The sequence below is a fragment of the Chiloscyllium plagiosum genome, chromosome 10 (assembly GCF_004010195.1).
Source record: "Chiloscyllium plagiosum isolate BGI_BamShark_2017 chromosome 10, ASM401019v2, whole genome shotgun sequence".
Lineage (NCBI taxonomy): Eukaryota > Metazoa > Chordata > Chondrichthyes > Orectolobiformes > Hemiscylliidae > Chiloscyllium > Chiloscyllium plagiosum.
This window is the reverse complement of record NC_057719.1, coordinates 66597786-66610777: the sequence shown is the minus strand read 5'-3', so window position 1 is coordinate 66610777 and position 12992 is coordinate 66597786. Positions and strand designations below refer to the sequence as shown.

The window sequence follows — 12992 nt, the reverse complement described above, 5'->3', positions numbered from 1 at the left end:
TATTAATCAACAGGTTGATGTCCTTAAATAGGAATGTGGCACAATGCCGCACGTACACCTGACTAAAATAGACCACCATCATATTATAATATCCTTGCTCCATATCTCATTATTTCCAAGGAAATTATTTGGAAATAATAATGATGTGATGAACATGACTTGGTATACTCCACTTCCCTTTTATTTTATTTTGCAAATCATTCTTTGTGCATTCTCAGTCACTCAACGATTATTCATGACACTTCATCAAAACCATTCACAAACTTTATGTGCAAATCTTAATGCTAAAGTACCAGATAACAAGTGATTGAAAGACTTTGCCACAGTCTTCGCCAATGCCATACAAGTTTCAAGCATGTTTAGTAGATTTTAGCATTTAAGATTAGCTTGACTGTTCTTTCTTCATCTGCTTGGAAAAGATGATTAATCTTCTTTCATTTGAGTCAGTATTTTTCATCTTCATCCTGTTCTTCAACTCTCTGTTCTTTACTTCTGCATCTGCTTTAGAAGATTGAGGAGAGGATATGGATGTATGCTCTACAGTATACCAGCAGACTTTTCAATTCTGGGTAATGCTTGTAATTCTGGTCACAGGAAAAGAGTCTTTAAGGAGAGAGGGAGGTGCACTGAGTAACTGTTCTTGGCACCAGGAAATCATTTGATCAAATAAGGCACCAAGGAGTTCTCATGAAACTGTAGTCAATGAGAATCAGAGGCAAAATACTCCAGTGACTAGTATCATACTTATCACATAAGAAAATTGTTGAGATTGTTAGGAGGACTGTTACCTCAGTGCCAGGACTCTGCCAGAGTAATTACTCAAGGCAGCTAATTCCTCAATGACCATCCTCGACCATAAGGTCAAAATGGTTACTGCAGCTCCACTTACCATTCCAAAAATTCATGCATGCTGCAAAACTGGGGCCAAGAAGAGTCACATAACACTTCTATCACATGCCACCAATGACCAACAAGAACCAATGGCATAACAATTGCCTAACATCAACTGAATTAGTAACCTAAATGCTGTCGTTATGTCATAAAGTGCATCGCACCTTTTAAACTTATAATGTGCCAGGAGCTGGATAACTCATGGCTCACTTCCTGACTTTGCAAAGGTAATCTGCTACATATAAAGCACAAGTCAATAGAACAAAGAAGTATGCTCCACTTGCCTGGATGATTACAGCTGCAACAATACTCAAAATGAACAAAAGGAGAAAACAATTCTCATTTTTTGCACCACATCTACTACAGTAAACACACACTGGCTCTATCCAACAGTGGACCATGCTGAGAGACTGTACTTTCTACTAGATACACTCCAGCAATTTGCTAAGGTTTTATTTACAGCACTGTGGAAGGACAGGGATAAACGGTTCAAATGAAGATTGTCACTACGTCCTGGTCCAAGTCACTTACCATATCGATACAGTCGCAAATTTATTGATGTATATCACTGTCGGTTCCACATGGCAGTTAAAAGCCTGTAACTCCCAGCCACCAGAAACTTCATTATAGGGACTCCAAGCAACTGTAGGAAGAAGCAGCGCCACAATCTTCTCAAGATTAATTAAAGATGGGAATAATACATCCTGCTTTGCTGGCAGCGCTCAGAGTCAGAGAATTAATGAAAAGGGGAAGAAACACTTTTGCAGATCTGTAAAAGCTGCAACATGCTGCCATTTCCTTTTTGTAAAGTAAAATTCACAGACCAAAGCATTCCCAGTGCCTGGAGTTCACATGGTGTGTTAAAAGACATTAGGATCAACAGTCAACATAGTGGATAGATGGAAGCCATGCTTAACTGTACAGCTCTTGGGCAGCATACCTCTATGGAAAATCCAGGCCCCAAATTGAAACTGTAATAGACAGGGGAGTACAGTAGAGTGGGTTCTTACGTTTCACTGGAAACATGGCTTTCTTCTGTACCTTTAAAACTACCACCTTTAAATCTGAACCTGTGTCTTCTACACAATAGCATTATTTTTTCACACACACAATAAAACAAAGCCATAAAATTGGTGAAATTATGCAGCCCTTGCCTTCCATGGCAACAGCAATAAATGGATTTCACATCATGTTCAGCTTCTAAGGTATTTATGATTTCCTTTATGTACCTATCAGAACCTCCTACAGTGCTGGTTTAGAATGCCAACAGCTGAGAATGATTTAAACAGCCCTTGTAGGACTACTGACACATTACACTCGAAGCACGTGACCTCTCTATGACTACCTACATACATGCTTAATAGAAGCATGTAGTAAAAATGCTTCAACTTTCTTGTCAAACTTTGAAACTTTATTGCTGTCCAGAATTTAAAACATTTTATCCTTCAAGCTAAAGTGTCAAGATAACTTTTCCCATGTGTTTATTTTTACAGATTGTTACAACCAGTGTTGGAGGAGCACACTGTTGCTCACTAGTCTAACCACTCCATTGGTCACAATTTATATTTGCACATGTTACCCAGTTACCAGTGTGGCCAATTAAATATCTTATCTATATTGGATTTATAATAAAAATATCCATCAATCAGATTACTTTAATAAACACCAAGATTTTCTACATTTTGCAAAAAATCAATAATAAGTGCAGTAGACCATTCGTCTGAGTCAGCTCCATCATTCAGTGCAACCATGGTTTGCACTTTCACCCCAAATCAAATACCATAATATGAAGTAGGCACTGAAATGTTGCAGTTAATTGGGTTTTTAACAAGCTCTAAACTAATTGTTGATTCAAAATGGCTGGTAAACATCCAACTTCAGCACCTGTTCAGCTTCCATATGATCAGAGACTGGCCGGATGCCAACCCAATGGCATCACACCATATTTTATATAAGTTAAGGGCTCATTCATCACTCTTGTCACCCCTCTTCCCCTCCCCAAACCAAATTTGGAACTATCTTTTGGCTGTGGGATCTGTACTATTCTTGGGATCCAGTATGTGTCTTCTACAGTGATAACAGATACAAAATATTTTCAAAGTGTCTGTCATTTACTTATTTCCCATCAGTAATTCCTCAGTCTCACCCTCTATGAAACAATTCTCAGTTTAGCTATTCTCTTGCTTTTTATATATAGAAAAAAAGATTTTACATTTCCAGCCAGTTTTATCTCCTCTTAACAACATCTCCATGCTCATTTCTTTCTCAGTCATCCTTTGTTGGTTTCTTAATATTCCCAATTAACTCGGCTTCCAGAAGGACAGGAGGGTTCATCACCATGTATAAAGATGTTTATTATATTAATGTAACTTGCATATAGCTGCTATCATGCAAATAGCTACATTTTGTTTAAGGCAAGTGCTGTTTCTCCTTTAACTACCTTGTTGTTTTCCACTACCACATTAGATCAAGCATCCCCTGTAGATCCTTAACAGAGAAGCAGATGGTGGCAGCAAATATCCCAGATAGCTCATAGCAGAATGAGCTGTGGTGTGGATTCATCTTACAATATAGGATTTGTTGGCAATGGAATTAGCATTCATGACACAGGTTAATTACCAGGCTGTTGATTCTTTCAACATTTCCCAACTATTTCCCAAAGGGATTAAGGAAAGTCTTCAAAACAGACTCAAACTGATCCTAATCCTTGATTTGCTGAACCATGGCCCAATCAACTTCCTGTTTTATCCTTCCTGTTGTTCTCAGGACTACCTTTGATTTTCTATTTTGCCTATTCCTTCTCACAATTAAGCATCCTGGAAAATTGTGTTCCCAACCTCGGCCACTTTGGACGACTGGCACTTTAACGGCTTTTAAATCAAAACTATTCAATTCAGTGTTATTAATTATCTTGGGCCTATCTAATGATTATAAATTAAGGATAAACTAGTGTACAATACTTACAGAGAAAGAACAGTTCTTAGTTGACTTACTGGAAGACAAGAATGAATACAACTAGATTCAATCATGCATAATTACTAGTACCCTGTGGAGCTGAATCAGAATGATTATGCACCCTCTGAAAACTAGGATAGAACCCCTTGTCTCCAATCTCAGTCCAATGAATAGGGTCAATGCAACATGAACATTACCCCCTTCTGAACCATTATCTGATACAACATCTCACCTCAAGCCAGTTTTCTCCATAATTATGCAATCACGAGTATAACTATATTACATTTATCACTGTCTCATCCTCCGCCTAAATCTCCGACTTCACAAATAAGGGCACTCTGGACATTTCACATTTTTGTCAGGAAAACTGGACATAGCCCCATCTTTCATAGTCTAAAACATTAGGCTGTTTCTTTTACATTCATTTTGAAGAAAGTTCTCTGACTGTGGCCTTTATAACTCTTACCACTGAAATCACAGTTTACTACATCTCAGTCCTTTTAAATCTTGAGTTTCCATTGATTTTTCCTCTTCTGTTGGGACTCTTTCACTCAATCTTTCTATATTTTCTCTTCCATTGGTCAGATAAATTCTGAGGTTTTCCAAATTCTGCTGGCTCAGTATAAATTTAACTTCTGGTACTTTCACTGTTCATTGCGGTTGTACCTTGTTGAGCAGATTCTAGATGACAGCAATAGTGAGAGGTGAGAACAGTCTTTTTTCTCTCGCCTTTCTTTAGTAAGGGCTTTGGCCCTGTTTATCAAAAGTTTTTCTTTGCCCCCTTTTCCTTTGTGGATAACTAATTTTACTCCTGAAGACTTCTCCTGTTCCCTACTGAGCCGCCACTGCCTTTTTCTAAATATGGCAGCCTCTTCTTCATCTCTCTAACTCAAGACTTTTTTTCTCGGTACTTCTTACCTCTTCTTGTTGAAGAATTGGCTTTGGATTATTGAGTTTCCCTCGTCACTGTCTCCATGGCTTCTGCACTTTCTCAGTCTGTAGGTAATCACATTTCAGCTGCTAACTGGCAGTGTCTACTTAAAGTCATAATGTTCTTAAAGTGGCAAACTCATTTGCCTCAAGGTTTATCTTTTCTTCTGAATTTCTTCTCCTCATAGCCGGGTTCATATCCCCACCACTGCAGCCATGTTCTATTGACCTCTTTCGAGCCACTGCCTTAAACAACACACAACAACTGAGTCCTCCCACTCCCCACTCTTAAGAAGCTGCCAATCAAGGCCGTGACTTGACATGCCTGTGCTTTTTACTGCTCTCCCAATGCTATCCTCAGTGAATTACTCAATATCAAAGATTACACAACATTCTTTAATCATTCTCCTTACTTATTCCAATGCTGTTACAATCAGAAAATTCTCAAGAAGCTGTCGCCAGCTGCAGACATAATAATTCCATTATCTTGGGTCCAATCTAAAGGTTACGGCTTATCAGGATCAAAATGATAATCGTTTTGTTACTGTGCACAAATCTTGAATGAATCTATTGTGCAGATCTTAAACAATGACTGACTGAAATCATTAACAACTAACATGGAATGCTACGCATGAAACTGACAGGAATCTCATTCCTTACCATTTACAGTAAACAGTAAAATAGTGATTTAATTTGTATCACAAACCGAAACATTTTCCTTAGTAATTAAATGCTCATTCAGACAGACATCAAAGAACAACTTGATAAGGAACTATCTATGATGTCAAAGAGGTTTATGATAGGAAGCTTTGTACGAAAATAAAAACAAAAAGGATGAATGCACAGAGAATCTGAACTGACTAACAGCATTGATTTAGAACACAAACAGAACTTTAAACAGCATTAGTTGTGAAGTATGCTTCCTATAAATGGATGATTCATTTCAAAATGTATTATTTACATTATACAGTGCTGATTATTGTGTATTATTCTTTGCTCCGTGAAAATTTATTTGGGAGATCCTTAACTTTACAACATCAGATTTGCTTGCATAAGTCAATTTTGCAGGCGCCAGTCCAGTTTTTATCAAACTGAGAACAGTAAAATTCTGGCAAGGCCTAATGTAAAATAATCAAAGACAACAACATGAGCACTGTTTTGAAACAGAGTGAACAGATTTAAAGAGATTTTTTGTGATTGCTAACAAAGATTTCAGTTTGATACATGATATCATTTTCTACTGGCTAGAGGAAGAAATTCAGCTACATGATGCTCACATTTTCGGTGCTAACAGGCCTCTTATTGGTTGAAAATTGAGTGTTTGACGGAAGTGCACACTTCCTGCACCAGTAGTTTGAGTGTGTGCATGCATCCAATGACCAGCAGCAATACCAGAGCAGGTGGAACATAGAGACATAGAGATATACATCATGGAAACAGACCCTTCGGTCTAACTCGTCCATGCCAAACAGATATCCCAACCTCAGCAATGAGGGAGCGGGCACCATGGGAGAGTCAGTGCTGAGGGAGCGGGTACTGTGGGAGTGTCAGCGCTGATGGTGTCAAGCATTGTGTAATTTGTTTTGTCTCTAGTGCTACCATTTTCAAATGTCATTCTCAAACTACTGCCCTCTCAATCTCCTGGAGCTGAAAATGGATACAATTGCACAAAGAACCTTTTTTTTATCTGCGCTACTTCAAGGAAGCACTCCCAACATGTTGGTTGCTGGCTTATTTCTCCTGACTACTATTACAGTTCTATGCGTCTTCAAACTTTTGTTGCATTTGTTTCAAGTCTAAAGGGACTTCACCTTTGGAGCTGAAGCATTTTTGTAGTGGTTTAAAAGCTTAAGCTGAAACAAGCTGTTGTCTGACACTAATGTTTGTGGGAAGCACTCCCCATGGAATTGAACATGACTAGTAGAATGAAGAGAAGAGGACAAGCAGGGTGGTGAGGGAAGAGGACAGTAGAATCATGCTCAACACGATGGCATATCTATCCAAAGCTCTATGGAGCAGTCCTTTTACCTTAATATCAGCAAGGACAAATGATTCAGTTGGCTTCATGTTTGGAACGATGCTTTCACTAAAGTGTGCCAATTATTGTTGACTGAAACCTCAAAATAATGCAAAGACTGCATTCTTGAGGGAGCTAAATGATTGAATGTCTTAGCGTTTATGTGGCTGTCACCTTCCAGGGCAGTCCTGCTGCTATGAATAAAATCTTGCAGCTTGCACTACAGTGCTCAGTAAGAGAGGCCATTGAGTTTCTCTATTCAAAAACTTCACCTCATTCCTTCTTACCAGAGACAAACAGGCAGAATAAGCACAAGAACTTGTTTCAATTGCAGCCTTCCCCTCTGTACATAATGTACTTGACAACACAAAGATTGCTTTACGTGCACCTCACAGGAACTTGGCAATTTTGATGAATTGTCGAGTGTCAGGCTAATGATCCTTCAGAGTGCATTTGATATGTGTCAATGAGCATTGTCTCATCAGAGGAATGGCATTACCATGATGGTAACCACAACTACTTCATTTTACAATGATCCTTTGTGCATGACTGCGAAGCACCATTACTGATCAGTGTTTGGTTACTGGGTGACAGAAGTCATTTATGCATAGCATAGGTCATGGCTCCATTCTCAAACCCATGTAAATGGACAACAAAGGCACATAAAGGTCTACAGCCAACCTTGTTTGTGGCAGCCCACTACAAATGCAACTGAGCCAATTCCATTCTCAACCCTTTTCCTTGTAGACCTGCAAATGTTTACTCTATAAATAATTACCCAATGGCCTTTTGAAAGCCATTATTGAATCTGCCTCCACTAAGCTCTCTTGCCCATTTCTATATCAAGTAAAGGGATTGTTAAAAGGGAGAAAGCACCTCTGACTCACTATTATGGAACATATGAGTTTACGTGGGTGGACACAATTGTGCCCAGTGGTCAAATTCCATTTACATTGCATGCTACCATGTAAAGAAAAAGGTTAGGAATAATCAGTCTCAGGGAAATGTTTCATGATCAAGGACATCAGTATTGAAAATCTAATGTTTGCACAAAAGAGAAAGCTGAGGTCATAAGAAGTTGACAGTTAAGACATACCAGTTCACTAGATAAAATGCTACTCAACTTGAACATCATGCCTCCAATAGGAACCATAGGGCCATTAGCCTGACACTGAACAGTCGATAAAGTGTTAGAAAACATTAGTATAACTGCAATAATGGAGGTACTAAATAAATATTTACATGATGAGACAAAGTCAACATGGATTAATAAAAGAGTTTTAAAAAAAAAATAATTTAAAGTGTTTTAAGATTATAAGTAGTAGTAGCATGCAAATATTGGAAAACACTTGATGTATTTGGATTTTCAAATTGCACTCACTAAAGTGCCACACAGTAGGTGATTATACAGAATTACAGCTCAAGAAATATATTAGCATGTACTACCATTGGTTAATGGTAAGAAAACTGAGAATAGGAAGAGGGAGGTCATTTTAGCTTTGGCCTCCCTGTAACTAGTGGGTAACACAAGGTTGGTGCTTTGGCCGTAGATATTTATGACATACATCAATAACTTAGATGACAGGATCAAATAGAATGTATTTAAGGGTGCTGATGATAAAAAGCTAAGTGGCAAAATAATTGGCAAGAACAACGTGAAGAGAGCTCCAAAGATTAAGTAACGTGGATGACATACAATGTGGAGAAACGTAAACCTACTTACTTTTATAAGAAAAATAAGAAAGCTCTCTTTTAGAAATAAACTAGAAAATCTAGTATTCAGAGGGATCCTCAAACACAAATTATAACATTACAAATCAATTACATCATTCTTTATCATAACGGGATTGAAATACAAGAGTAATGATGCGCCACTGCAACTGTATAGGACCAAGGTGAGATTCACCTGTGATATTGTGTACATTTTGACCTCCTTAACTCAAGAAGTTTATACTTTCCTTGAGAGTGTGCAACGAAGATTCCTGGGATAAATGGATCATTCTATGTTAAACTGAGTAAATGAATGCCTGGAGTTCAGAAGAATGAAAATGCTCACATTAAAGCATACAGAATTCTCAAGAGGCTTGACAGGGTTAATGCCAGGAAGATGTTTCCTCTGGTTAGAAGTCTAGAACTATGGGCCACAATCTCAGAATATGGATTTGACCATTTATGACTGAGAAGAGGAGAGATTTCTTCAAAGCAACATTTAGCATTTGAAATTCTTTCCTTTGAAAGATGTGGATAAGCAGTCATTAATTACATTCAAGACAAAGATGAAGAGTATTTCTGATTCTGAAGGCTAAGGGGGATAACGTAACTCAGTTAATATATTATTGAATGATAACACAGGCTTGAGATACCCAGTGGCTTATTTCTATCCCCGTTTCAAATGCTTTTATTTCTGCCTGAGAGTGTTTCAAACATGGACCTGTCCTCTCTCTCTCAGTTGAGGAATGACTGCTGGAAGACATTCCCTCAAGAATAGCTACTTTGCTGAGAGAAGTTTCTATACCCTCAGGAAACCATCTTAGTCACTCACTACTTAACATTGTCTTAGCTGGGGAGCTGCTCACCGAAGTGACAGACCAAGAGGTCAAGCAATTTAGCTAGTACAAAGAGTTGACATAGTGTTAGGAAATAGCTACAATATAGGAGGAAAGGGTTTTCTTTTCATGCTTTCGCTGGCTGTTGTATTGGGAAGTAAAAATGACAACTTTGAAGACTGGTTACAATCCTTCAGCATATTTTAAAAACAAATCTTATAATTACTTCCTTTAGCAGTTTGACAAATATCTTTACAGAATTGACACACAGAACATTCAGAACACCAAACCGTAAAATAAATCTTCTGCACGCTGTAGTAGGTGCAACACAAGTTAATATTATTTAAATCATTCACATCTGAAGCCAATGGGTCTGTCTGGATAGCTGAGCCTGATGCTTCTTGGGAGTCAGTCTCTAATCACATCTGGTTTCGCTTAAGAGTTTCACTGATATTTTGCCAGCAGCCACAACCTTTTAATGGCCACAATAAATTAAAATGACTGTAAAATGTGAAAATCGTACACTAAATGAAACTTAAATCTGGGTACAATTTAAGATTTTTTTTTACTGAATATGACATGTATACAAATAGGTTCAATTTTACCAATTTAAAACTTTTGCAGTTTCGCAACCTATTTTGATATTGGGTTTCACAAAATGCTATCCATTTTTAAATCAGAACAGATTAACTTAAATAAAAGGTTTTAAGCACAATGACCACAAGCTGAAATATCATATCAATTAAGACCCATTTATCTTTTTAAATTATAATTTAATTGTGGATGTTGCATACATGTAGGTCTGAGGGACACAGTAGCTACACGTAATGTTGGAAACATGCTGACAGGGGAGACGAGATCAAACACAGATCAGATTTCTGCACAAGCTACCAATAGAGAGGGCAGGGCAAGGGTTCTATGGGAGCCAAGGGATGAGAGAAGATAAGAACATTCCTGTGTCTCTCAGTTGAACAAACATCAACTGATGATTTCCACCACTCTGTTTGGGATCAACAAAAATGTTTTTTTTTTTAAATGATTATTTTATTATTGTTCCATATATCATTTTACAAATTTATTCTCAAAAGCATATAGCAGAAGTCTGGTCAAGGCTTCAACTTAACTGAACACGTCGTTAATTTTGCTGCGCCTTCAGCCTAAACTCTTTCTCAGAGAAGCTTTCAAATGTTACTTCAAAACATAATTGACAAAAGAAGTCCCAATATTAATGTTTATCAACATTACTGTTACGATTATATGAAAATTACCTGTGTAAAGTATGTACAGACTTTACTTTTTTTAATTATAAGATTTTTTTTTGAATGTCAGCATTACAATATCAAACCATGCTCAAAGTAACACCTACTCCTGCATCAGATTTGCTCACCTCAATTTATGTCTAAATTTCCTCTCTAACTGATCGTAGTTTCCGGATAGTAAACCAAGTAAAATCAGTGCAAACAAAGGCAGAGGGACGGACTGGATTCAGTATATTTTCTTCTCTAACAACGAAAATTAAAGCTAAAACCCACAAATCATTCATTGACATTCATTTGGTGAGTTTGGTAAGATGAATGTCTGAGTGTTGATGAGATGAGTTGTGGCATTAACAAGGTGAATAACGAATAATAATGAGTGTCAATTGGCATTTCACCGATGCCTCGCAAGAATCTCTCCACTTGTGAAAAAGCATGACAGATCGAGTGAACTGACATTGAGATGGGCCTCACCACACAAAGCACCTGAATCTGCCACACATCTTATTATAATTCACGTTGCTCCTGCAAGATTTGGCTGACAATGTTTGTTCTTTAGCGCTTAATTTTGCAGTTCAGCAGATTTATGACGTTTTCGTGCTTCTGGCATGTTGTGCTTGTGTCCTTGTGCACAAAGTAATTCTTCTATCTTATTGCTCCTGGCTTAACTTCTGAGCACTCGCTCACTTCAACTTATTGGAGGCTGTCAAGGTTCCTGGCTTCATCCTCCTGGTCAGTGTTGATGCAGCAGCGTGTGAGCGTTCCTTTCTGGGCCATGCGCTTGATAATAATGGTGGAGCACCAGAGTGTGAGGGGCACTTCTGGACTTGTAGCCTCAGAGTTGCTGTGGAGCTGAGATCTAAAGATGGTGCCCATGGTAAGAACACTGTGAAGCACTTTTCCCTCTCCTGCTGTACAATTCCACAAGATGGGTGCTGAAGAGGTGAGTTGCCTAACTAATAGAACGAAGAGTGGATGATCGCATGTGAAAGGGCAACATGCCTCATTACAGACTGGATGTCAACAAAACACTTTGCCAAAATTAAAGGGAAAATTCAGCACACAGAAACAGAAAATTCAATGTAGATTTCAATTAAAAAAAAAATCCAAACCTTCAAAATTGCTATAAACATGATTATTTTCCTCTTGCACCCAAGATGCTGGTCATAATTTTATTTTGAAGCTGCACTGGCAGAATTGATTATGCACAACTCTTTACCATGGCAAGGCAGCCATTATTCTGTTTCAGTGCTGACAGAAAGAGGTGGATTTAATGTGTTGAGAACATTCAAGCATAGCATAATGATACAGGAGGTGGAATTCCCTTTCTCTCAGATTTGTTCAATTTTAATGTTGGCTAATTGCTTTATTCCTCAGTTACTCGTATTCCTGAATACAACTACACAGGAACTTCTACCCCAACATAAACACCATGGTTAATCAGTTCATTTTCTTATTTTACAATACTTGGAAACATTTAATGTTTTACATGGTTAAAAGCTGCAATACCTTCCAGGTCTTTTTTCAACTTCCTAAGATCCTTAGTGAGATCCTCAAATTTAACTTGTGAGGCGCGCATTAACTCCTGAGGTTCTGGTAGAGGATATACACTCTTGTCTGTTCCTGCATCCTGTTAAGAAATGAGAAAAGAATTGTTAATATTTGTCACTGAATCCCTACAGTATGGAAAGAGGCTGTTTGGCTCACCAAGTCGGCAGCAACACTGCAAAAACTATCCCACCCAGGACGAGACCCTTAGCCTATCACCATAATCCTGAATTTACCATAGCTAATTCACCTAGCTACACATGCCTGGACACTATGGGCAACTTAGTGTGGCCAATCCAGCTATCCTGCACATCTTTGGATTGTGGGATGAAACTGGAGCACCCAGTGGAAACCCATGCAGACATGGGGAGAACATGCAAACTCTACACAGTCACCCAAGACTGGAATCAAACCTGGGTCCCTGGTGCTGTCAGGCAACAGTGCTAACTACCAGGTGTAATTTTGTGTAATATCAGTGCAGAGATACAGAGGCGTAATTTTTCTCGCTTCCTAACATTTAATTCATGGTCAGAAATAGGTTTGTGGTAATGATGGATTTCCCAGTGGAACTATTATGGTGGGAATGTGGTGACACTTAATTTTAATTGTCTTTTGTGGTTGTCATCAATCTTGGCACATCACTTCACATAATTATGGTGTTTAAAGTTCCTGGTAAAGAACTATCAATTTGAAATTCATGGTGAGCACCATTTAACATATGTCAAGGGCATTGCATTGTAAAGTTGTGTGCTTCATACATTTATTAACCAATATTGTTTTTCTCTGGTCAGCAACAATGTTCTGACCATTGTATTAACTACGTAACCAATTTCTTTGTGGCACCAATGG

General features: G+C 38.1%; 1 protein-coding gene across 5 annotated transcripts in view; it reads right to left on the bottom strand.

Moving 5' to 3' along the window:
- The window catches only part of fmn1 (formin 1), a 367109-nt gene that overhangs the window by 120690 nt on the left and 233427 nt on the right, over positions 1 to 12992 (bottom strand). For all 5 annotated transcript variants that reach the window (XM_043697987.1, XM_043697990.1, XM_043697988.1 and 2 more), the window contains one exon: positions 12105 to 12225. In XM_043697987.1, the coding sequence (XP_043553922.1) occupies positions 12105 to 12225 (121 nt within the window). The remainder of the gene's footprint in view (positions 1 to 12104; positions 12226 to 12992) is intronic.